General features: G+C 36.1%; 1 protein-coding gene across 3 annotated transcripts in view; it reads left to right on the forward strand.

The window, feature by feature from the left end:
* Itgb8 (integrin subunit beta 8) overlaps positions 1–27264 on the forward strand; it is an 81489-nt gene that overhangs the window by 26513 nt on the left and 27712 nt on the right. The window contains exons 2-6 of one of the 3 annotated variants that reach the window (XM_042695806.1): positions 966–1051; positions 7241–7415; positions 19826–20072; positions 21717–21882; positions 22418–22576. In XM_042695806.1, coding sequence (XP_042551740.1) covers positions 966–1051; positions 7241–7415; positions 19826–20072; positions 21717–21882; positions 22418–22576 — 833 coding nt within the window. Of the gene's footprint in view, positions 1–965; positions 1052–7240; positions 7416–19825; positions 20073–21716; positions 21883–22417; positions 22577–27264 lie in introns of those variants that run through there. The other 2 variants (XM_042695807.1, XM_042695808.1) reach the window with 2 other exon arrangements.

Genomic DNA, 27264 nt, shown 5'->3' on the forward strand with positions numbered 1-27264 from the left:
CAAGATTGTAGTTTGTGTATATAAATCTATACTGAACTTTGATTTAATTGTTTAAGTAGTTAGTAGATGAAAAATGCAAGTAGTTTCCAAGTATAACTACGGTATTAAAAGACATTCAAGCTGGGTATCAGTGGCTCACACTTGTAATCCTAGCTACAGGAGGTTGAGACCTGAAGGTTGTGGTTCAAAGCCAGCCTAGACAGGGAAGTTCAGCAAACTCTTAATCTCTAATTTACCGCCAGAAAACTGGAAGTGGTGCTGTGACTCAAAGTGGTAGACACTATCCTTGAACAATAGAGCTCAGGGACAGTGTCCAGGCCCTGAGTCCAAGCCGCATGACTGACAAAAGAAAAGAAAAAGAAAGATAGTCCAGCACAGGATTCCATGGAAAAGTAAATTATCATTCAGGATCCTCATGTAATCCAATCAGAAAAAATTAAATTGGATTAACTTAACTTGTTCAGTTCTGTTTAACTACTATACTCCTAAAATACTGAATAATGCCATTATGTCTGGTTCTGTTCACACCAAAATAACCAGCAGAAACATAATCACTTCTACCTGAAGTACTCTAAATGTCCATCAATATCTGTATATGATCATTTTTATAAGAAAACCTTAGAACCAGAGAAACACCAACATGGCTCAGAGACAATGAAATACTAGACTTCAGTGCACTAAAGAATATGGAAGATCCTTTACTATTGCAGAAAAAATTAAGCCAAAGCCCCCAAAATCTGACTAAAATCACATTTTTAATCATTTTCCCAACTTCACAAAACCAGTCATTATTTAGGTATCTATTTGAGTGCTAGTTAACTGTTTCTTAAGAAATTATACATTGTGTGATGGCAGGTACTGAAACAAAAGGTCATATTATTTCATTTACAAGATATGGCTAAGAATTGCATGCACAGCCTAATTTCAAAATAAACCATAATGGTTCCTCCTATCCTCTGTTTCAGAAGACAGTAGATGTGTATCTTCAAATGCAGCATCGTGTGCAAGGTGCCTTGCCTTGGGTCCAGAATGTGGATGGTGTGTTCAGAAGGTGTGCCTTTCCTTTCTTTCTCATTTCCTTATGCGTGACTGTCTCTCTAGCATGATTTCACTGCACTAATATTCTGTGCCTTAACGGTGCATCAGGAAAAGGAAAGATAATCCTGAGTGAGCATCAGGAAATTATTTGGCTTGATGCTTGCAAACAGCACATCTGGCTGAATATATAATCGAGTAACTTTTTTATAAGGAAAACTTGGAAATACACTGCAAGCCAATTTATACTTTTGAAAATTTTGAAATAAAATAGAAACCAGTTTATGTTTTCTGTCTGGCTATAGAGAAAATTGGCAAATGCAAGTAGTAACTTTTCACAGTTTGGTAGACTTTGCTGTAAAATTCTTGCTGTAGCTTGAGGCATACACCCAAATTGGGCTTGTCCCTTATACTTGTTTAGTAAAGATAAGCAAGACATTTCATATGCTTTTATTTAAAACACTTGAAGTTAAGTAATCTCCATTTCTTAACACTTTGCATCAATTTGGCCTGATCTTGGCCATAAGAAAGTATACAATTAAATTCTGGGAAATTCTCAGAAAGTGTTTATGATTCAGGATTTGTGTTTTTGAAGAGAAACAAACCTTAATGACAACATTCTAAGTAAAGCATTCTTGACTTTTATTTATTTATGAGTTCTTTAAAAAAAAAAAGACCTTCAATCACAGATAGCTATATTTAATAAGTTTTACCAAAGAGCCATCTACTAAACTGGATTTTCTTCTTTATGAGATTTCCTAGGTAATTTTGCATAAGTGTGTAGCTCCTGGAAATTGGATCAGACAGGCTTTTAAAGGCCCTTTGACATGGACATCAATCTCTAGGTTTTGTCTTTTTTTGATTTAGCTCAGTGACTTCACTCACCATCGTATTTCCATCCTCCCTTGTTCCTGCTTGTCCATTGCTTACTCAAGGTAGAGAAAGAAACCTAAAAGTAGTCAAGGAAGGGAAACTTTTTTTTAAAGGAAGCAAGTCAAGGTTAAAGTAAGGGAGAAATTCACCAAACATCAGTTATGACTAAAAGTCAATCTGGATAATGGGAAGTCTGAAACCCCCTAGAAATGCCTCTGGCTGCACCAGTGATCAGATATCAGCCCTCATGGCCAGACAGCATCACAGAGAAGATCCCAGTTTCTGGATCCCATCACATCAGTTCCAAAGACAAGACAAAATCAACTCCATTCTTTGAGCATCTTTTTATTACAAATCTTGAATTTGGGGTTGGCATATAGGTTTTACTATGAAAGAAATGTTTCATGACTTGCTATTTCCTGATCCTAAACCACTATTCCATTGCTGGTTTAATGGGCCACTTGGCCCTGAGGCTTGTGCTAACCCAGCCTTGGCTGCTGCATGCCTTAATGACAGAAGTTTAGGAGAAAATTTGAACAGATAGCACAGAAGCACATTTAGCAATCAGTTGTTACATCTGGGTACAGAAGGACCCTTTCTCCATCTTTGTAATCCATACCAAAAGTCGGAAAATTCATAAGTCTGAGAATAAGAGTTAATCCTGCCCAAAAGGAGTGATTTGGGGTAATCAGAGGGATAGGTCACTGTGGAAGGAGGAGGTGTGGAAGGTAGCTGCTGGCAGAGTAGATAGCAACCTGTGTCAACTGAAGGCCATTTCCTTCATAGTGGATCTCAGGGAAAACACTGAAAAACTCACCTAGCTGCTCCTGTCTCAAAATGCTACTGTTACTATACATACTCAGTGTACTAGGCTTGAGAGTTTGAAAAATCAGGCTTTAAAGAGAAACAAAATGGGATTCAAATCCTAATTCCATCAATTTCTAACTTGGTAAACCTTGAACATAATTTTTGATTCCTGTTTTTGCTAAGAGGAAAATATTAATGACACTTGCCTCACACTATTGGGGAGATACAATGTGGGAAGGGTGTGATACACAGGCATTGTTTAAAATGTGGGACTTTTAACTGTAAAGAACTTAGGTAATAAGGCAGAGTGCTTGTGTTAATAACACAACTTCAGAGGAAGCACACAGTGCTAGGTGCTGGTCACTGTCCACATTGCTAACAGGAGGAGCTGTCCACTCTCTCCCTGTGGCTGACCAGACACCATTGGAAAGCAAGCTGTGTTAGAAAGTGTTAGAAGATCACATGTCATTCATTCTAAGATATGACAAATGTCTCTGGTTTCTTAGGCAGCATGGCTGGAGGGAAAAGAAAGGATGAAAAAGATTTTTTTAATCTTCATAATGAGAAAAAAGTAGCTATGAAATAATCCTGTTTATATAATTTTGAAAGTTGACCAGAAGTAAAAAGTCAATTAAAAATTTTGTCGTTTCAAAAAAAAATTTTTTTTGTAGTTTCAAAGGGAGTCTCAGAGCACAGTTATCCTAAAACATAACATGAAGGGCATTCATTGTCCAAAGGAATGTGATAGAATTCTTCCACTTCAAAGCAAGTTGCTATTATAGAGGTAAAAAATACTCAAGCAATCAGGCAGTAGCTCATGCCTACAATCCTAGCTACACAAGAGATTGAGATCTGAAAATCATGGTTCAAAGGCATCTTGGGAAGACAAATCTGTGACTCTTATTCCCAATTAACCAGTTGAAAACCTGAAGTGGAGATGTTGCTCAAGTGGTAGAATGCCAGCCCTGAGTATAAAAATAAAACAAAGCAAAACAACAACAAAAAACAAGCAAGATCAAGAGACCAAGCGCCAGTACCAGCACCCCCTCCCCCCAAAAAAAGCCTCAGACATAAGAGACAAGTAGGGGAGGAAGCAAAACAAAACAAAACAAAAACTTTGTTTTATTTTTATGCCCATAATATTATCTTAAAGGGATGAAAAACAAAGGAGGGGGTAACAATGTTCGACAAGAAATGTACTCATTACCTTACTTATGTAACTGTAACCCCTCTGTACAGCATCTTTACAATAAAATATTTTTTAAAAGACAAGTGGAGGGGAAAACAAAACAAAACAAAATAACAATAAAAACCCTTTGTTTTATTTTTATACTCAGACTATTATCTTAAAGGGATGAAAATAACAACTGGTGAACAGCCAGCCAAAGTAACTTCAGCCCAGGGTTTTCTTTCTCAATTGGTTTTAGATGCACAAAGTTGGAATATAAATTTGCTGGTGTTTTTCCTTGTAAAAAAAAAGTAAAATACAAGGATTATAAGAAATTAAAATGACACAAAATACCCCAAATTAAAAGGGTGCGGTTTCAAATTGCTTTCTTTTATATGAAGTGGAAAGTAGGCCACATTGGGCAGAGACAACATTCCATTCTTGATTTTGATGCCTTGCTCTTTTCTTCTCTTTTCAAACCTAATTGGCCAATTGGCAGTGTTTTCCTGCCTTTGTTTCACAGTGGGGTAAAAACAGCCATGCTGATTCAGACATTACAAAATAATTGAGAATATTTTGCTGATTTCAGCAAAACCAATTGACATTTAAAGGTCACGTGGCATCATAGCTTGATGTACACTTACGGTAAAATTAACCATCGTTCCTTTTTCTTCATTTGTTACACAAATAACAGACTCCCTAGCTGGCTGGGAAAAAATAGGGAGCTATTTGACCCTTATTTCCTTTCTATGATTCAAAAATCATAGATGTTTTTTAACATCTGTAAAATGCATATGGCCTTGTATGACATGTCATGCTAGACAAGAATGAGCAAATAAGAACAAACATGAATTATATACTGCCAGACACGTTCGGTGACACTCAAACATAGAAAAAGCAGGAGTTTTCACCTAGCCTAGGGTATACTGGGAGAACATGACAGGTATTATGCCCTAAAATTATTAGCCACTTTTCTCTGAGGAACTGGATACAATGTACCTCACCTTCTGAATCTCCTAGTCTTACCATGGTCTCACATAGTTAACCACAAAGCAACTATAATGTTTCTGTCTCCATAGTGCTCCAATGACACCTGAAAATTTTGATTGGGAAGAATGACACATTCCCTTTCACCTTTTAAATATGCTTGTACTTAAGTATTCAAGCAGAACTATATTTGAAATTTAAGAACGATGTCCAGTTTGACCATGACATTAGGCATCTCCACCATGAACTCCAGTTTATCATATCCAATTGATTGGAAATAGAAAGATAAAAAGCTTCTAAACTTACATAGTAACATATGAAATGATGTAGTACAATAATATTTGTTGTCACCTTAAATTCACATATGACCTGACCTCTCACTTGGAGATGGACACAAAGAAAAGTATACTTTCAGTCCTCATGGTCACATATTGTCTGGATGGCACATTTTTTTATACATCTTTTAAAGATATTGAAGCATTTTTTTGATGCTCAGATCATATAAAAACAGGCCTAGAGCTCCATTTGTTTGATTTGACCCTTGTTTGCAAAGCCTGTTTGAAACTGAGGAAGGAACAAAATTTTTGTATGAATTTTTATGTCACCCCCCCCATCATCTCATCTAACAGCTCATCAGTGCCAGGGATGTCCTTATTTGTAATTAGTCAGTGACCTCATCTTTAACTTTCATGTCCAGTTAAACTTGATGATCTCCTTACTTCTTAACCTAAAGACAATATGTCCTTCTCCTATGCTTAATTCCCACGATAATTACGTTTGCTTGCTTACTGGATGAATTCCTCAATGATTTGTTGATTGCTTTTAAGGTCACTAGTCAATCCATACCATTTCATATCTTCAGTGTGTAACTATTGTCCCCGAGTAAATATTCAATCAATATTCTTTAGTTGAATAGTTAATTAATTAGTTTCCAATTCGCTGAATCACTTGAACAAAAGGAAGATTGGTTAAATTGGTTAAATCAAAACTGCCACTGTCAGGAAAGTCATTTAGTGTATTTATAAATAATTATCCCATATGTTTTAGACCAGCATTACACATGATAAGATACATTATCATACTTTTCAATGATTTTCCTTTTATCATGTGCCTATACTAGAGTTTGAACTCAGAGCCAAGGAGCTCTACCTTAGCTTTTCTACTCAAGCCTGGCACTCTACCACTTGAGCCACACCTCCACTTCTGAATTTTTTTGTCAATCATGGGGCCTAAACTCTGTGCCTGGGCGCTGTCCCTCAGCTCTTCAGCTCAAGGCGAGCACTCTACCACTTGAGCCACAGTGCCACTTCCGGCTTTTTCTGCTTATGTGGCGCTGAGGAATAGAACCCAGAGCCTCATGCATGCAAGGCAACATGCTACCACTGAGCCACTTTCCCAGCCCCACTTCTGATTTTTTGATGGGAAATTGGAGATACAAGTCCCAGAGATATGTCAGAAAGAGCTGACTTTGAGCCTCTATCCTCAGTTAATAGCTTCTTGAGTAGGTAAGATTTCAGGCATGAGCCACCAGTGCCTGACTTTTCAATAGTTTTCTACCCTTAGGAAAAAACCTTGAATAGTTAAGTGAAAACTAGAAGTATTATTTTATTTTCAGCCAAAATAAATTGAAATTTTAAGCTTATTCCATTAATTCCAAGCTAAATGATATTGAAATTTTAGATTGAGTTCAAAGTCAGGAGAATTTGAGCTGGAACCTTCATATCTCCAACTCATAACACACACACACACACACACACACACACACACACACACACACACACACACAACTTCTTTGTTTTATCAAATTATTGACAGGCAATTTGGCATCTATGAAGTTAGGTGCTTTTATGTTCTAGGAAATTTGATATCCAATTTTCAATTTCATGAACTTTCAGTATTTAATTAAGCATATGATTTCCAAGGAGTCCCTCTCATATTACAAACAAAACAGGATATAATAAATATACCAATGAAGTCCTTTGAGATATGAGTCTCACATTTGGAGCCAATGAATGGTCTACTTTGGCAAAATTTTCTTTTGGCTCTGTCATTCTCGAGTCAAATAGTTAGAAAGAATCACATTGGTGTAATTTTACAGTGATCAGTTAACAGCATTTAAAGTGCTTGGTTTGAATTTCCTCTTTAATAATTCATTTTCTTCTTTTTAAATGAGGTTTGAAATTAAAGTTTTGTTTATGACAAATTTGCCAGTATTCTTATTATGAACATGCAACTATTTTAAACAATCTCATAATTTGTTCTGCACTACAAATGGCTGCTTTGCAATATTTACTTTGTGTGTCTTTTTTTTTGGTACTATCAGATAATATGCACTAAAAACATCAGGATCCTCCTTTTTTTTTTAAACAGGATTTCATTTCAGGTGAATCAAGAAGTGAACGTTGTGATACGGTTTCCAATTTAATACGCAAAGGCTGCTCAGCTGATTCCATAGAGAACCCATCTGTGCATGTAATAGTAGAAAGTGAAAATGAAATTAACACTCAAGTGACTCCAGAAGAAGTATCCATCCAACTGCGACCAGGTTTGGCCACTTTCAAATGAATCTGTGATGACTCTTACTTTGAAAGCAGAGCTCCTACTAATTTGCTTGGATTTAATAGGATGTGACAGGAAGTATTGTTGTAGTAGAAATCAGAGTGAACACAGAATCAAGAAATCAGAATTCTTGTCTTTATAATGCTCATAGCTGGCTGTGTGACTTCAGACAGGCTTCAAACAGGGCCACCTGACATTATAATTAAGCGTTCTGATCACAAAGCTGATTACACTGTAATGTCGCTGTTTCCTCCTTTATTGCAGTTCTGAGAGAAAAAAAAATCATGTTTTATTACACTTTCTCCAAACCAAAGGCGCATTTATGAAGAACACTATGAATATTTATTGGATGGATTGGAGATAGGAATTAAGCTAACTACATAGAGACTTTGTAAATAATTTTTCAAACATAAAATTGTAATTCATGACTATTATGAGCATTTTAGGCAAATTCTCTTTTGTCCTTTGAGATCAATATATACCTTTCCTCTAATACTTACATAATAGTCCCCTTTCTGTCATAGTATGTTCCATAGCTTGAAATATTATAGCATTTATTTGGAAAGAATTTATTTTCTCCTGGTCTAAAGAATTCCATTTTTTTAACTAAATAAAACAATGGAAGTGAAGATAGACACATATCTACTTTCAGTTAGATTGTTTGAAGCAGTATGAAATTGTTCCAAAGTTTCCTTTACTTCATTGTAAGTGGTCTTGATTTGTCATCTGTTGTTGTTGTTGTTGTTTTTTAAATAACCATTCTCCTCATTGAATTCCAAGTGCTGGACTGTTTCTCCCAGATTCTTGATTACTAGAAAGACAAAATCCAGGGACTGAGAAGGTGGCTCAGTGGTAGAGTGCTTGCCTTGCATACATGAGGCTCTGAGTTTGATTCCTCAGCACCACTTAAGCAGAAAAAGCCGGAAATGGCGCTGTGCCTCAAGTGGTAGAGTGCTAGCCTTGAGCTGAAGAGCTGAGGGACAGCACCCAGGCCCAGAGTTAAGGTACCATGACTGACAAAAACAAATAAATAAATAAATAACAAAATCCACTTTTTTCTTGGCTCTAGATATATTAAAACTGTGTTTTTCACCAAATGAAGTAATGACCCAGCCTGGTATAGACAGGTATGAACAACAGTTGGAAAAGGAGACACAGAAGTCAAAGTAATTAAGTTGATAAGAGTGTAGTTCTTGCCACTTTCTATTGCAAAACGTTTAAACAATGTTAGAGGACAAAATTTGTTAGTTGAGATTTTTTAAGAGAGAGAAATTATAACTACAATCTGACTATAAATTGCACATGGATGGCATTTGAATTTGCAGCCTTTTAATGTTATGATTGTCTACCACATTTAATTATTTCTTTATCTCTTTATGAAATTTTTTTTTGTGAATGTATGCTGGTCCTAGAGCTTGAACTAAGAGTCTGAGCACTATCCCTGAGCATTTTCACTCAAGGCTGGTGCTTTATCACTTGAACTACATCTCCACTTCTGGCTTAGTCAATAGACAAATTACTCCCAGTTTTTCAGCCTTCATGAATTTACCTGGGTCTCCTCCTAGAACATATCTAAAAGTCCTTATTTTTTAATTCATTTGCATGTTTCCAGCTCTGTTTTTGTCTAGTTTCTTGTCTACTGTTTGTCCAGGAGAATCTTTGGGTCTTAATTAGGTCAGCACCCCTTAAAAGTATAAACTTGGTAACATGCATGTAATTCAGTTATACTTGGACTTGTGACTAGTATAGTTGGGGCTTATCCTGTGCAACCTGAGGGCAGGTTGTTAACAGCATTGTCAGCATAAATGCTTCTTCCAGTCTTCCAGATAGGGATCTAGAATCTAGTGGAATGTCTTTATACTCTTTATACTCTTTATTTTCTTCCAACAGATTCTTAATATTAGGACTTGAACACAGCTCTTAATTTGCAGAGGAAACAAATAGGAACGAAATAATAGAGCAATTAGAAATAATCAGTACACAATATTTTTGGCTCTCTGGCTATCATAACAACATACCATACACTGGGTGTACAAACAATGGAAAAAGTATTTATTTCCTCACTATTTTAGAAAGTTTGTTCTAACCATTCAAGTCTAGAAGGCTGGGGAATCCAAGATTGAAATGATGAGAAAATTTGGCTCCTGGTGTGGGCTCTTCTCTCTTGCAGATGACAAGCTATGTTTTTGTTGCTGTTGTTGGGGCTTGAACTCAGGTCCTAGACACATTCTTGAGTTGCTTTTGCTCAAGGCTAGCACTCTATTCTTGAAGCACAACTCCACTTCTGGCATCTTGGTGGTGAGAAGAGTCTCACAAACTTTGTTGTCTGGGCTGGCTTCAAGCTATGATCCTCAGCTCTCAGCCCCCTGAGTAGCTAGGATTACAGGCATGAGCCACCAGCAGCCAGCTTGGCCATCTTTTTGATATGTCTTCACATGGGAGAGAGGGAGGAGATAATCTTCAGTGTCAGTTCTAAGCAGACTATAAATTCCATCCTAAGGACCTTGCCCTAATGAATTCATCAAAACTAATTGTCTCTCTAAGTCCTGATCTCCAAACACTGTCATGTTAGGGGCAAGGCTTCAGCCCACAAATGGGATACCAATAGTCCATATCATTTGATATATGAAAGATTATTTTTCCAAGTGCATGAAATATTTCTAGAAGTGAATCATAATTTAGACAGCTAAATTCTATTCCAAATAATGAAAATCATTTTGTAGGCAAACATCTTTGAGCACAGTGAATTGCTATTCAAAAATCAATATAATAAATAAATAAAAATACCAAATGAAAGCAAAACTAAGAAGTTTCCCATAAGTAACACTATTTTAATTTTTTAAAAACCCTCAAAAGTCTAGTCATAAGCTAGTAGTAACACTATCAGAAGACATCAAAATATATAGAATATGATTGAAGGTGTTCTTACAAAAATTCTAAACTTCACATTAACTATTAAAATAGCATGGATAAAGATGAAATAACATCAAACCAATACAGAGGAACATCAAAACAAAATAATTATCAAGAATACAAGGGGGAGCAGTTGGTAATTTTTTTAAAAAAGGACAGCATCATTATTGAAATACAAAATGAAAATGCAAAATAGACGTATAAATCCAAGATTTATCTTTCACTATGAAAAGCTGGTTCTCCATAAAGCTCAAGAAAATAAATTGTTAGCAAATCTAATTAAAAGAAGATACAAACAAACTCTAGTTATGTAAACTATAATCATAGAAACAAATCTTTAAAAAGAGAACATCAAGAAACTATTAAGCCTAAAAAATCTATTACAAAATGTTTAAATCTTGATTATCCTAGATACTTTTCTGTAAAAAAAATTGCAAGTCTAAAATTGACTTAAGAAAAGGCTAAAATATTTATTGTAGTACAATAATAAACTAACAAAATAAGAGATACTCTTTAAAGATATTAGGCCTAAATGCTTTCATGGCAAGAATCAATTCTTGTTCAAGTAGCCAAGGAACAAGTTTTCCTCATGTTATAAAGACTCTTTCAGAGATTTAGGGGAATACTAGTAACTGCTAATTGTTGCAAAGTTGGTGTCATTCTACTACCAAATCCTTAATAGAATTTTAGCAAATCAAATTAGATTTCTTATGCTAAGAACAGTACTACCAAACAAATGAGTTTAAGCTAGTATACCAAAGGTAACTGATTTGGGGGAATTAACTTATTTAAAAAAATATCTATTTACCAAATTAGGTAAGACACATTAGGAGACAGATAGACACTGAAAATCATTGAATAAAATTTAATGCTTATTACTGGCACTAATATTACAGAATATTTTCTTAATATATTTATTAAAATCCTATATAAACATGACTAGATACAAAAATAAATTATAAACATTATGAAAAGACTAAATAGGATTATCATTCTTTACCTACCTGAAAAACCCAAGCAAAGTAACTAATATTAACTACCTAATTTTCTTTCACTGTGGCATTATTATTTTTGCAATAGTCAAAAATCAATGAATTTTAGTGTCAAATATACAAGAATTAAGAGAATCATATGAAGAATAGCTAAGGGTAAAATGTGTTTAGCCCTTAATATTAACTTTGATTTATTTGTAAATTGTCACTTCATTATTCTTTGATAAAAATCCATGACTTTTAACAAAGTATTCAGGAAGAATTGTTAATTTTTCATGGATATTTTTATACCACATGTTCGCAAGATTCATTAAAGAAAGCTCGTAAGACTATGCTGGAAATTTAACACTATAAATGAGGTTGAAAAGATACTTTCTTCTATTTTTCACTTCTTAAATTTGTCCCTTTAAAAAAGTAATTATTCGGAAGTGGCGCTGTAGCTCAAGAGGTAGAGCACTGGCCTTGAGCTGAAGAGCTGAGGGACAGCGCCCAGGCCCAGAGTTCAAGCCCCACGACCGGCAAAAAAAAAAAAAAAAAAAAGTAATTATCCATCTCATAATAAATACTAATTCTATTAATATTCTCTAAGAATAATGAGATTAAGTTTGAGGGATGATAGAAGAGAGAAGATAATTCTCTAATTTTGACTCAAAATACATATGCCACATAAAGATTAGAATAGCCTATACTTTACTAATATAAGAAAATATTGCACATTTGATTCATTTCAATCTTTCAAGGGAAAATTTCTTTAATATAGTATAATTGAATTTAAATTCAAGTATGCCTTATTCTCCCTTAATTTTTAATTAAAAAATGGAAACTTGAATTCCCTCCAACACATGGTACACTGCCATTCAACTTTCTCCAAATTTCAGAAATATGATGGATCTGTACTTTAAATCAATCTCAAGCCAAGAGGTTGGGGACTTTCCTCATGACCAAATATAAGGAATGTAAGCCGGGTGCCGGTGGCTCACACCTGTAATCCTAGCTACTCAGGAGGCTGAGATCTGAGGATCGAGGTTCAAAGCCAGCCCGGACAGGGAAGTCTGTGAGACTCTTATCTCCAATAAACCACTAGAAAACCGCAAGTGGTGCTGTGGCTGAAGTGATAGAGCACTTGCCTTGAGCTGAAGAGCCCAGGGACAGCGCCCAAGCCCAGAGTTTAAGCCCCACGACCCACCAAAAAAAAAAAAAAAAAAAGGAATATAAATGGCTTCTCTTTCTTAATGAATGTAGAACATTTTTTCAATTTTCTTACTGTCCTAACATTTGCTGTAGCCAGAGCATCAAAGATAGCATCATTAACTGTCCTCCAAATCCTTTTCCTCATTCTGTGTCACAGACTCATTTTTTTCCTTTGAAGTTAATTGAAGGAAATAAGGACTTGACCCTTTATAATCACAATAGACATGAAAAGACAGCTTTTCTAGAGTTAACACAAGTTGACATTGTAAACATTGTAGGGCCAGATGATGCTCTTTCCTGACCCCCTCCATTGAACTCAAAGCCTCCATTGGTACACTGCCACTTGGGCCACACCCCCAATCTCTTCAAGAGCTTCCACATTCTCCCTACACTGTGAGGAAGTTGTACTTTCTGGGCTTTCTGAAATGCTGAACCAAAATATGTTTAAAGCATTTGTGAGTAACTACACGTGTGCCCAACACAGAAGCTTCAGAGGTGAAAACACAGCTATTTACCCTAATATTGCTTTACAATCTACCAGTAGTGATGGGAATAATATCTAACCCATTATATATTTACTTTGTACCAAGTACTGTGCTAAATATTCCACATAAACTATCGCCTGTAGTAGCTTTCAGCTACAAAAAGCAGATAAAGATGCCCTGTCTGGAATCTTGTAATTACATGGTAAACATCATAATGCTAGTATGACCTAGCTGCTATGGCAACACAGGGAGGCTACTCAGCCTGGTCCAGGGAGGAGCAGATTACTGAGCAGTGTGTTGAAGTAGTAATTACACCAAGGAAGGGAGGTTAGGATACCACAGGCAGAGAACAGAATATAAGCAAAGCATGTGTGGAGTGTTACATGGGGAATTACAAGCAGCATGTTTTGCTAGAGCTTAGAGAGAGTCAACATGATGAGTAACTTTTATCTGCCATATGTAGCCATCTGGATTCAACTTGAGCATTAGCCACCTGACAGAGAGCTGCTGACAAATCTAAAGCAGGGAAAAACATAAATAATTTTGAACTTCAGCACATATATATATATATATACACATATATATATATATATGTATATTCACACACACACACACACACACACACACACACACACACACACACACACACACACACAGTGGTATAATGATTGCAGGGAAGTAAGAGTTGAAAACAGATTGAGAGACTATGGAAATGATCCAGGCAAAAGCCGAGGAGGGCTGGAACGGGAAAAGATGCATGTTGATGATGTGGCATAACAGAAAGTTCATTTGAAATGTTGTAACTTAATCAAACATAAGAAATTGAGGGGCTGGGAAGGTGGCTCAGTGGTAGAGTGCTTGCCTTGCATGAATGAGGCCCTGGGTTCGATTCCTCAGCACCCACATAAGCAAAAAGAAAAAAGCCGGAAGTGGCACTGTGGCTCAAGCAGTAGAGCACTAGCCTTGAGCTGAAGAGCTGAGGGACAGCGCCCAGGCCCAGAGTTCAGGCCCCACGACTGGACCCCCCCCCCAAAAAAAAAAAAGAAAAAAAAAGAAATTGAGTAGTGAAACCTGTAATCCTAGCTACTTAGGAGGCTGAGGAAAGTCTGTAGTTTAGTTTTAGTTTTATCTCCAGTAAACTACTCAGAAAAAGCTGAAAGTAGCCTTGTGGCTTAAGTGGTAGAGTGATAGCCTTGAGCACGAAGAGGCTCAGGGACAGTGCCTAGGCACTGAGTTCAAGTTCCAAGACTGGAAAAAGAAAAGGAAAAAATGAATAAAAAATTTAATCTATCAGATTCTTAACTCTTTAACTTTTAATGTGTCAATAGTACGGCTACACGATTAAAATTATATTGATTCTGTCTTCTGTTTAGAAATTCTAGATCCAGCTGGGTATTGTAGTTGCACTGTATGGCTGCAATCCTAGCTCTTAGGTGGCTGGAAGGAAGGAAGGAAAGAAGGAAGGAAGGAAAAAGGAAGGAGGGGGAAAAGCAAGATGTATAAATATCAAGGAGGAAATGTTATGGTCAACCTCAAATTATAGTGTATTGTAACTATTTTCCTCATAGTTGGATATACTAGTCATCATCTATGTTTCATGGTAAGAATGGCCTGTTCAATGTGGGGATGAAAAAGACCTAAAATTGCTAAGACGATGAAATTTAAATCCCATGAAAACAAAGGAAAATCAGGTGTTCCTGCAACAAGGAGAACCTGATGATGTTTTAAAGATATTCACACAAACAAATCCAAATAAAATTTTCACATTTACCTGAATGCTATCAAAAAGAAGATGCATTTTCATCATGACAATCAAGGATACAAAAAAATGAATTTTTTATAAAAAGAAAAACTTTAAACCACTTCATTTGTTATTCTAGAAAATCACTTGTGGGTTTCAGGGCTTAGTAAAGAAAGCAGAAAGGAAAACAGAGGCTGATGGCTCACACCTGTAATTCAGGATGCTGTGATCTGAGGGTTATAGTTCAAAGCAGAAAAGTCCATGAGACTCTTACTTTCAGTTAACCTGCAAAAAGCTGAAAGTGGCTCAAGATGTAGAGCAGCAGCCTTGAGAGAAATTGCTAAATGACAGTTCCCAGGCCCCTAATTTAGGCCCTAGTCCTGGCACAAAAATAAAAATAAAAGAAACAAGATAGTAGAAACACAACTAGGGGATCATTTCCCTTTATCTTCAAACTCCTAAAGTTAACAGAAGTATCTTTAATTAAAGTTATGTAAGATAAAAAGGGCACATTGACTTAGATCTTCCATTAAAATTAAATCTAAAAGTCAACCCATTACAGGCTTACAACTGAAAGCAGCGGGAAAGAATGCACAGGCCAAGTTTGTCTTTATTTACAGAGAAAATACAATTGAATATAACTTGAATAATGGCTGATACTTTGAGGAGTATAGATAGCTTTAAAGTAATCAAAATGTATTGGGCGTAGGTCTACCAGTCCAGTCAAATAAAGCTCAAAGTTTAGCTGAAGAAGAAGCCCAGCTTCACTGGGTCCTGGTGGCTCATATCTAGAATGAAAAGTAATGTAATTCATCAGATTAAAAATTGCCTTATCAATCAATCAAATTATCACTGGAAAGGACAAGTGTGGAGAAAAAAGATTATTCTTGCAGGAAGAATGATCAAGAATGGAGAGTACTCATGTATTCATTCCCTTTCCTTTCCCAATGTTTTTAGTCTCTTTGGTCTAAATTCCTGGAAATATTCCTAAACACAGGCAGTGTTTAGTGGTGTGTTAGGACAGCTCTGATCTCATTTTCATGTGGCCACTCTAGTGTCTTTGGTAACAACCCTGGACCATTAATGAAGAGCAAAGACCTCAAAATGGATCATAACACTTCTTCAAATAATGCCCAGCGCCACTCTGAGCTCATGTTTACACTCTTTCCGAATCATGTCTCTGCACCGAGTCCAATATAGTTTCTAAGTGGTTGTATAATGAGTTTACATAAAAAACTAACGTATTCAATAATAATCTCTAAAATATCCCAGATTATAGCAAATAAACCTTACATCATTACTGAAAATGGAGTTCAAAAACTAAATTTGCTCCTTAAATCAGAATGCAAACATACCCAACACCCAAAATCATTATTATTATTACCTTTCAGTCATTGTACAAAGGAGTTGTCATTTAACAAAAAGTTATAAATACAGTTCATTTTGATCAGTGTCATCCCCTACCTAGTCATCCCTCAGTTTTCTTAATTCTGTAGGATATGCATTGGATGCTTGTCTAGCCTCAAATTACTTGATTGTATGTGTGAAATTTTTAATGGAAATATAAAGTTTTTATCATCCTCAACTTTTGGATTTACTTTATCTCAGACTCTCAGTATAAGGGTGGAACTGAGATCTTTTGGAACTTAAACTCAGGGACTCTCAATCCCATTTGGCTTTTTCTACTCCTGGCCAGTGTTCCATCCCTTGAGCTATACCTTTACTTCCAGCTTTTTGCTGGTTAACTGATTATGAGTCGAGTGGTTTTCTCTGCCTTGGATTGCTCTGAATCTTTATGCTCAAACCTCAACCTGCTGAGTAGCTAGGATTATAGATATGAGCCACCAGGACCCAGTAGATCTGGGCTCTCTCTTCAGCTAAACTTTTGTGTTTTATTTGACTGGACTAGTAGACTTCCCTCAAGATTCTGACAAGATTTCAATTTGATTGCAAGGCTGAGTGTATGCTACTTTTTTTTTTTTGATGTATGCTACTCTTTAAAAAGTAGGAATATGATACTACACAGTATGATCACAGTACTGGGTTCCTGTAAAGGCAGTTTCCAAACCTTCGCAGAGAACGGGTGATATTTTAGGAGAATATTCAAGGTTTATTTTTTCTTGCTTTTATCAGTTTAGTCCAGTTTTGTAAAATCTATGGGCACAACCAGACTTTGCCTTCCTTTCTTTCTTTAGCATCCACGATATTTGTTTCACCAATTGCCTCACACTGGTCATTACCCAGTCAATAATGACCTCATAATGGTTACTAATGTAATGAAACCCTCTTTAATATCATCCAGCCTTGAGCTCTATATTGATTACACCCCAGTACGAGGAAAGCAGAGGTTTTATGTAGTGAAGCCTTATCCTTATCCATATTGCCATGAGAAAGTATTTCTACTACCTCTTACTATGGAATACCAATTGTCTATAAAGCCTGTCTTTAAGATTTTTGTCCCTTACACAAGAGGTTTTATCTTTGTTGCTGTTATTTTTAATGTACTTATAATGTACTATGTGATTTTTTTTGGTTTTTCTTGTATGCTCCTCCCCCTGTTTTCAGTGTATTTGATTCCTGTGCACTGCATCTTGTATATACATTTTTCTAATTTGGGAAGGGGAAGGGGAATAACAAAATGCTGAAATAATGATAGAAGTTGACCCATTGTAACAGTGATATGTATAAGACACTATGTTTAAAATGAACTTTACAGCTTTTTTGGGGGGGTGGGAGTTGGGAAGATGGGGAGGGAAGGGATGGTAGGGGAAAAACAAAGGAGAGGGTAACAGTGCTCGATAGGAAACGTACTCATTACCTCATGTAACTGTAACCCCTCTGTACAATATCTTTACAATAAAAAATATATATTTAAATTTTTTAAGTCCCTTGTATATAATAATCCACTCTAAAGTCAGTTTGCAAGCACATTGTGGACTATGTCTCTAGCTTACATGGACAAGACGTAGTAATTCATGCTTGAACCCTTCCATTTCCTCCTTTAACAAAGAAGGTGGTATCTAAAAAGCACCCTGTCTCTATCTACTTTGAATGGGCAACTTAAAACTAGAACTTAATGGGATATTAGGGGCTTCACAAGTTAAGTCTAGCAATTACTCTCTTCTCTCCAGCAAGTACTAAAAGGCCAGTGTATAGAAAAGCTCCCTGTCTCCTTTTATTGACAGCTTGTTCTTCCAATGTCTCAGCTCAGACTCAGAACTTCAGCTGCCCCAGGTGCCTGTGGTAAGGCCAGCACCTAGGAAATTCAAAGCTAGGCCACAGCAACATAGACATTCTCATACCTGACCTTTTCACAAGCTTCCTCCCAGCCTCTTCCTCTTTGCTGACGCCAATGACATTAGAAAATGCTGACTTGGCTGTGAAGAACAGCTGATGTCTGCTGACATTCCCTGTGTGACCAGCATTTGGTTAGAGCACCCTGAATAGCTTAGGCCTCCAAGGACTCTACCTTTGCTGATGCTACATAGACTGTGCCTTTTTGCTGAACTCACCAACTCATACTTTTGCTGAGATTCCAGCACAGTATGCTGAATAAGGGGTGCATCTAGCAAGGCTTCTATGAAAGCAGATAACCTCTTGTCTTTACACAGAGTCACAATACATGGCAATGATTAACCAAGATAAAAATACCATGTGGTCAGTGCAGAAGGCACTGAGGTAACAGTTCATATTATGTATACCACATATATATACCAAATATAAAATATATTTTCATATATACTATATATTTATTTTTAAATGTTGACCAATACATTGAAATTCAAGCCCCTTCAAGTGAATTGCACTCCTCAACTGTGCTGTATGTATATTTCTCATGAATCTAGCCTGTTTCTGTGCCATTTTCTAACATTCTCACAAATTTAATTTCCCTTCCTATGGTGCAGAACACTTCCAAAGGAACTGAACTTTTCACAGCAGCTCAAAACTGAGCAGAATTTATGGTTTCAAAAGGGAAAGATTGAGAAAAAAATAGGTTTAGCTGGGTTATGCATGCTGAATTTCTCCTTCTAAGTCCTTGAGCTACAAAATGATGAGCATTACCTTAAAGCGATTCCCTACACATGAAGCGCATTCTTCCTTCCAAAGTAGTATTATAGGCCAGTAAACCCTGAGTATTTTGATAGGTTAAGTAATTCAGTAGAAAAACAATTTGTGGAATGAATTAAGGGAAAATACTGCTACAGTAAGAGTTGATAAATTAGAAGTTTCTCTTAATAAGGAAATTGGCCTACCAATTACATATACAACTCATTTATTTGTTTTAAATACTTCCCATTCAAAATATTTTCCATGGACAAAAATAGCTAATGACATAAAATCATTTGATTTAGAGTTTTAAAGTGAAATTCACAAACTATAAGTGACTTTTTTCAACATATTTTAAAAATAAAAGTAGACGTACCAATGCTTTGGGCTCCTAAGGGAATAGTGAGGTCCTTGTTTGAAATTATTATGTGACAGAGAACTGAAATAGGAAACTGTAGACAGTTGTCCTGGGGAAATTACCACATCATTTGGGTATAATGATATATTCACTATTTTTAAAGTTTACTGTACTGGTCAGAACCAGAGTTTTCACATCATCTGTAAATACACATTAAACCAAAAGAACGAATATATACATATATATGTATATATATATATATATATATATATATATATATATATATGCCTTCGATAAAATTTAATTTTTCTGGTTTGCATAAAACCATCCCATAGCCCCTTATACCTTCTGGAGACAACATATGCTTTATATTCAGCTTTTCTAACTACTGAGGGCCATGGACAATTCAGGTGTATGTGACAATACTTAGATTTGTATGGAGCTAGTGCGTTTATTATTAAGTCTAGCTAGTCTGCAGGATTATGGGAAATCCATCATAGAACTTGAAACTAAGAAACTAATTTTGAAAAATATATGATTAATTATTTCATAATATTCCAAGTCTCATAATGTGTAAATTTCTCTAAATGCTGAAATGTGACTTATTGACAGTTCATGCTGAGATACATAAAATAAAAACTATGTGATGCTTTTCTTTCTTTGAACCAGGAGCTGAAGCTAATTTTATGCTGAAAATTCACCCTTTGAAGAAATATCCTGTGGATCTTTATTATCTTGTTGATGTATCAGCATCAATGCACAATAATATAGAAAAATTAAATTCTGTTGGAAATGACTTATCTAGAAAAATGGCATTTTTCTCCCATGACTTCCGCCTTGGATTTGGGTCATATGTTGATAAAACTGTTTCACCATACATTAGCATCCACCCAGAAAGGATTCATAATCAATGCAGGTATCTGCTACTTGATGTGGATACTAGTAGATCACTATTTTTTGTTACATCTAGTTTTTCTATAACAAATTTACCAGAGTATGGAATTTTGTTTTATGAATCGGAATCCAAAGCATGCGAGCAAGAAGACTGTTTCTATCTGAAAACTTTTCTTTGTAGCTCGGGTTTCATATATTCTATTTCTTCTAATGTTATTTCTTCACTTTTTGTCACAGAACACAAAACCTAAATAATATTGGTATAAACTCTAGATAAACATCTACTGACCATGCTATTATGTTTACAAATACCTTTGTGGAAATTACTAATTTCTCCTTTTGGTTTGCTTCAAAATTATTGACTTCAAGCCTGACAAAAATTAACGTATTTATCATGTTAATTATCTATCTCTCCATCTCTGTCACAATTAAGTTTTTGTGATTTGATCATGAAGAAAGCCTGGCTATCTCATGGAGTGAATCAAAAGAGGAGAAACTGATGATTTACAAAGAACCCTTTTTTCCTACCATGTTGCACTTCTGACTCCAAATAGCACTTGTCCTACCAGGAAGAGAACAAATCTTAGATATACAAGTTCTCTCATGATACTACCTTTAGCATATTGAATTTTCAGAGAAATAAATCTGTGTAGTTATTGTTATATAAATCATGTTAATTTAACATATTTTCTGCTACCATAAATTGCTCAAGTCATCTTCTACTACATATTCCAACTTACTAAAACTACCTATCTTACCAGAAGAGACTTGATTTATCTCCTAGTGGCAACTTTATCAACTTCCTCTGCTCTCATTTTTTTTTCTTTTTGGACACAAGATCTCACTATGTAACCAAGGCTGACCTTGAGCTGTGGTCTCCTGCTACAGGCTCCCAACTGCTGGGATTACAAATCTGTGTCATCATGCCCAGCTTGAACCTTCCCTTGAAGGTGATCTTACTTCATTTTGAGCTGTCAGGAAAGCAGTTTTCATGAATTTTAATAGCTCACTGTAAGTCTAGTCTAAACATCGTTTTAAAAAAACAGTGAGAGCTAGGTGCTGGTGGCTCATGCCTGTAATCCTAGCTACTCTGGAGGCTGAGGTCTGAAGATCATGGTTCTTATTTCCAATTAATCATAGAAAAAGCAACAAGTGGCACTGTGGCTCATGTGGTAGAAAGCTAGCCTTGAGCAAAAATGAGCTCAAGGACAGTGCCTAGGCCCAGAGTTTGAGCCCCAGGACTGGAAAAACAAACAAACAAACAAAAACAGTAAGAAACAATAATATAGTTCAGTTAATTCTCACAAATATTTCCCAAAATGTGATTTTCAGATGGTTTTTGGCCAACTGTAACAGGAAATTACTCCAACTTCTTATATTCCTCCTTATTTGCACATTGAATATCCCTAGTTGTCTCATTTAATGAAATATATTTAATCTTCATTTTTGAAACATTAAACATTATGGCTTTATTTCTTACTCCAAAGAAGTATTCAGCAAGATTAAATTTATCCTCTAATTTTTCAGATTTTTGTGTTATTAAATTTCCCTATCCCCCCAAAAAAATACCTACTTCTTTCTCGGTTTAACTGAATAATTTTAGCTATGCTCTGAAACTCTCAAGTTTACATAGAAAAACACACTTTGCATTTCTTTTCCAATGCAGTGACTACAATTTAGACTGTATGCCTCCTCATGGCTACATCCATGTCCTATCCTTGACAGAAAACATCACGGAGTTTGAAAAAGCAGTGCACAGACAAAAGATCTCCGGAAACATAGATACCCCTGAAGGAGGGTTTGATGCCATGCTGCAGGCAGCTGTGTGTGAGGTAAGATGTGTCAGGTCAATAAAGGTTTGAGTGCTCAGATGCAATGCTCTGAAAGAATGAAGAGATTTTATTTTCTCTCTGGTCTGTGAGGTGAAACATAGTTTGGAAGAATATGCACCCCTCTACCATGAACTCATCACACATATGACTCACTTAGTACAGATGAGAGGGATGAAACTGGGAAAATATTTTTTAACAAAAGGCAAGAGCAACTTGAGCACATGGACATAACTAAAATCCAAAAGGGCTGTTCATCCCACGGGAGAACCACGCTATCCCACGATACATCACGTATGTTCCTTCTTGAGTCCTTATGCTTCCTCCAGTACAACACTAGCAGTCTGGGCTCAATGACAGTGGTGAAATAGAGGATGTACAGATAATTGTGGACCCTGTTGAGCAAGCCGCTTTGAACTCTTATCCTCACATATCCTCGCTTCATGTTTGTCAATTCAAACATTGTTTTCTTGAGGCAAAGAACACAGGACAGATCTATGTGATTGTACAAGGTCTAATGATGCATGTTTATTTCAAGAGTCACATTGGATGGCGAAAAGAAGCTAAAAGATTGCTGCTGGTGATGACAGATCAGACATCTCATCTTGCTCTTGATAGCAAGTTGGCAGGCATCGTGGTGCCCAATGACGGAAACTGCCACCTGAAAAACAATGTCTACATCAAGTCAACAACCATGGTAATGTAGCAATGATTCCTTTCATAATGATGACTCTGGGTGAAATCCACAAGCTTGAATTGGCAATCTAGTTATTCTTGTCCCAGTAACTTACGGAGAGAAGCCACACATACAGAAAGCCAGGATAAATCATGGATGGAAATGTATGAAGCAATACAGTCTGTAAATTATATTCAATAAAATTGATGGCTAAAAGACTTTGATAATTTAATAGATGACTCTTCTATTTTCTTTTGTGCTGGAACTAGGACTTGATTCTGGGCTTCATGTTCTCACTTAACATTTTGCTCAAGACTCGTACTCTACAACTTGAGCCACACCTCCACTTTTGATTTTTGGCTAGTTAATGATAGACAAAGAGTCTCCTGAACTTTTCCTTCCTGGGCTGGCTTCATATCAAGATCCTCAGCTTCCTTAGTAGCTTGGATTACAGGTGTGAGTCACAAATGCCTAGCTAAATAACTCTTTGATGACCTACAGGACACTGTACAATTTTTTAAAACTAAAAATAGCTTATTTTTATGTAATTCATGCAGCTAGAAAAGAAACAAAATTATGCCTTCACTTTGTACAAATAGACTAGTTCTACAGGTTGATCTCTATAACCATGTTAAGGAGTGATTGAAAAATAGCAATTGGTCTGGCAGTCTAATAGATATCTTTAGATATCTTTCCAGTCTAATAGCTAAAACCTAAACAGGGAAGGAGAGGAGACCAAAACAAGGGGCTTTGTTTCTCTTTCCCTCCTCTGGAGTGTACCTTTGTGGGGGTCTCTGCTTTAGCTGAGGGATAACTGAATTGCTGCCCGAGGGTTAGCAAAAGCTCTGGGTCATATTTTTAAAGGCAGTCTTTCAGAACTCCATCTTCCGAAGCATTAGCTCATGCTAGATATGAAAACGAACAAAACGTCACTTGTTTCTGAAGTTGGCACCTATTTATACATTCTCCAAATGTTAGAACACATCAGACTTTCTCAGTTTGTGGCTCCTGCTTGTCTTAGAGGTTCTTTCCAAGGTATTCCTGGGGACAAAGAAATACTGAAAGTTGCAAAGTCCAAATAACTTATTTGATTTTTGGCTAGCAACTCTAACTAGTTAAGAAATTATACAAGTGAATATATAGATATGCCTTCATGTCATTTTTAGTAAATTACTTTTTTATTTTAAATATTTTTATTGTAAAGTTACTGTACAGAGGGGTTACAGTTACATGAGCAAGGTAATGAGTCCATTTGCTATTGAGCATTGTTATCCCCTCCTTTGTTTTTCCCATACCATCCCTTTCCCTCCCCCAAACTCTCCCAAACAAATTACTTTTTAACAAGAACTTCTAAAATCTTATAATCAGACTAGTCAGAGATATTCCTTTCCCAAATTGATTTTTCACATTCAACAGTGTGGCAAAGTTATACTTTCATTTAGAGGAATAGAGCCAAATGAGAACATTTTAAACATGCAAGCTACATCTAACTTATCGTTTCTAGTTACCTGGAAAATATCATTTGTGTTGCTTCTCTTCAAAATTTAAACTATTTCTCCTGGGCACTGGTGGCTCAAGACTTCAACTGTTGAGGGGGTTGAGATCTGAGGTTTGATGTTCCAGTTAACCAGCAAAAAGCCAGAAATGAAGTTGGGGCCCAGCCTTGAGTGATAAAGCCAAAGGACAGCACCCAAACCCCAAGTTCAAGCTCCAGTACTCATACAAAAAGAAAATATTTAAACTATTCTGTGCCACCTTTGTGAGTGTATGTGGTTCCCAAAGCTATCTTGCCCGTGGTTTGGAAATGCGAGTATTAGAAGCATCTATAGTATGCTGAAGTTGCTGTGGTTTCCATGTGTAAAACTCAAATAGATCACCAACTGATCTAAAGTACTCCACCAGACTTTCATAGTCAAGGTAGGCAATTGTTTTAGCATGTACAGCAAGTTTAACCCATGGTTATTTAAAAACTAGAATTTGGGTCTATGCCAATGGTATCTTGACTCCTGTTAATTTTCTCCCTATAGCCTCATTTTCTGTTGGCAGATCCACCTGCTTCTACTTAGTCATTTCTTATCTATTCCGCTTCCTGGCCTCTTTCTTTTTTTTTTTTTTTAATCTGAGGTAGAATTCTAATTCGTTCAATGGAAGTGAAAGGAGGAGACAGGGAAGACAAAGGGAAGCTTTGTTTTCCTCGAGAAAAGTAACAATGGCATGAGTCACAAGCTACATTATTCTATTTAAGTTTCTCCAAGTCACTGAGGTCATTGCCCCTCCACAAATGCATTTGAAAAGATGCTATTGCTCATCTAGAGGTGATTCCTTGAGCAACAGTAAAAAAATTATGTCCTAACTTTAGAACTCTCATATTGTAGTACCTTGAGGAACATAAATGATGATTCTGGAACAATTTTAGACAGTGTTTGACTCTTTATGATATCAGAAAATTAGAAAATTTCTCATATGCTTCTTTTAACTTCTTAGTTATTATCCCACATATTTAAAGGAATAATCGGTCCACATGCCACCAGAGTATAGATTAAGTTAACTAAAGAGAAATGTGCTTGTCATAGCTTAGAAGATAACTTTTATTTCCATTATCTCAGGACTGTGTTTTAAAATACTCTAAGAATTCCCAGGCCTCTGAAACTAAAAGAAGCTAAAGTATTTTACATAATCACTTAATTATATATTTATAGAGAGCAGATGCACTACTACCCTGATGTCTCCTGTATCTGAGACAACCTTGACCCTGACTCTTGTCAGGGATATTGATATAGTTTGTGACAGGTGCACATTTTATAGTGGCCCCTTCCCCCATTTATTCTTCCTAGGCTAATAGAAAGGTGTTCTAAAATTTCTTCAAGCTAGAGAAGTAACTAAACACTCTGCTTTTTAGCTTTATCTCCGGCACCCATATGGCACAAAGGTTCTGATTCAAGAAGTTAGTCTTTTGGTCATGTGGTTAATTAAAAAACTATTGTATGTCTAAAGTACAGGGACCCTAGTTCTACTTTTATGCATAGTTATTAAAGATCAATGTGAATTCTAGACAAATATAAACTAACCTTTCGTCACATAAATTGAAAGTACTGTGGCAAATACCCGGTATACAGCATCAACTGATGTTACAATAATTCTTTTTTGTGATTTAATATTTTTGTATGTTTTTATTGTAAAAATGCTGTACAGAGAGGTTACAGTTACATGAGCAAGGTAATGAGTACATTTTCTATTGAGCATTGTTGCCTCCTCCTTTGTTTTCCTACAATAATTCTATAGTGTATTCTTTCTATTATTACTCTTTTACAAACAGAAAAAATAAAGGTGAAAAAAGCTAAGTACAATTTGCCTGAGGATAGACAAGTAAAAGGCCAATAAATTGCAGGTGTGTGGTCAAAGCCATCCCATTCTTATATTTAATTATCTCTTCTTGACCAAGATGTTACAGCAGCTTCCAACTTAAAAGTAGAAAAAAATAGATAATGTCTTGCGTCGTTTCTGTTCTCACATTCTAATTATAGTCTGAACCTACAAAGTATAAGCCAGATGTTCTGGTTTATATCAATTACAAAATAAAATATAATTTAAAATAATTTCTTTTTATGTGTTGTTAGCATCTGTACATGACTGTTGCATGACAGAATAAATTGCATTTTCCACTGTTTTTTTCTTTTCCAGATTAAGTTCCAGTAGAGTAGTAATGTAGCTTTATAATTGTTCTAATAATAATTAAAGTATAACATTCCTCCTCAGGTGATGGACATCCATAAAAAATTGTTAATGGTGTAGATGATAGGTTGTTAATATTGAGGGCCTGGAATTCCGTCCTATCTCCCCACCAACTCCTTCAGGGCTATTCTGAACCTTTGTCAGAGCCCTCCCAGAAACCATTCATTCACTCTCTTTTTGGCCGAAGCCAAGAATAGCGCACATCTTTGGTCACAATGAGGGGAGACCACGGTTCCAGTATGTGGAGGCCACCCAGTGAACTTGATCAATGAAATTTTCAGATGCTCCTGACTTTCGAGCTGAACAGAGAGATTGAAATAGTCAAGAGCCAACCAAACTCTTACCGTGTAGGAATGCATATCATTTCTTGTATTCTCTAGTATAGGAAGCTTGATTCCTTTTCCACATCACTTTTTATGTGCCCCAAAGTAATATGGTCAATGAATCTTCAAGATTTCTCTCATATACCTCCTTCAAAGTCTCTACTGTCTATCTCCTTGGTAATTCCTTTCCCTTCAACCTCAGCAGGAGAGGCTAGTTGCCCAAGGGAACAGCATCCTAGCTGATCAGCATCGAAGCATGGAAGTGGCATTGCAGCAGGGATTCAGTCATTACTGAGTACTTAGTTTCCATGGCTAAAAATTAGCTCAAAATAGTCATTATTACTTGTGTCTCTTCTCATGAAACTGAGCTAAGACCTTAGCTCTTCACAGGCTATTTAGGAAGTCTTCCTTTCTACTACAAAATAGATTCAACTTTTCCAGAACTGCAAATGAAGAAAGAAAGCTTAGAAACATACTAATTCAATCCATAACTTTGTGACACAAGTTAACAAGTTTTCATATAGTTATTGTGTTTGTGAGATAACTGTAACCTTTTTTGTGTGTCTCTGGTGCTGGGATTTGGAACCCATGGCCTCATGCTGGCTTGGCTCATTTGCTCAACCAGCACTCTACCACTTGAACCATAGCTGGCTA

The sequence above is a fragment of the Dipodomys spectabilis genome, unplaced genomic scaffold (genome assembly GCF_019054845.1).
Source record: "Dipodomys spectabilis isolate Male_0828 unplaced genomic scaffold, ASM1905484v1 ptg000190l, whole genome shotgun sequence".
NCBI classification, from domain to species: Eukaryota; Metazoa; Chordata; class Mammalia; order Rodentia; family Heteromyidae; genus Dipodomys; species Dipodomys spectabilis.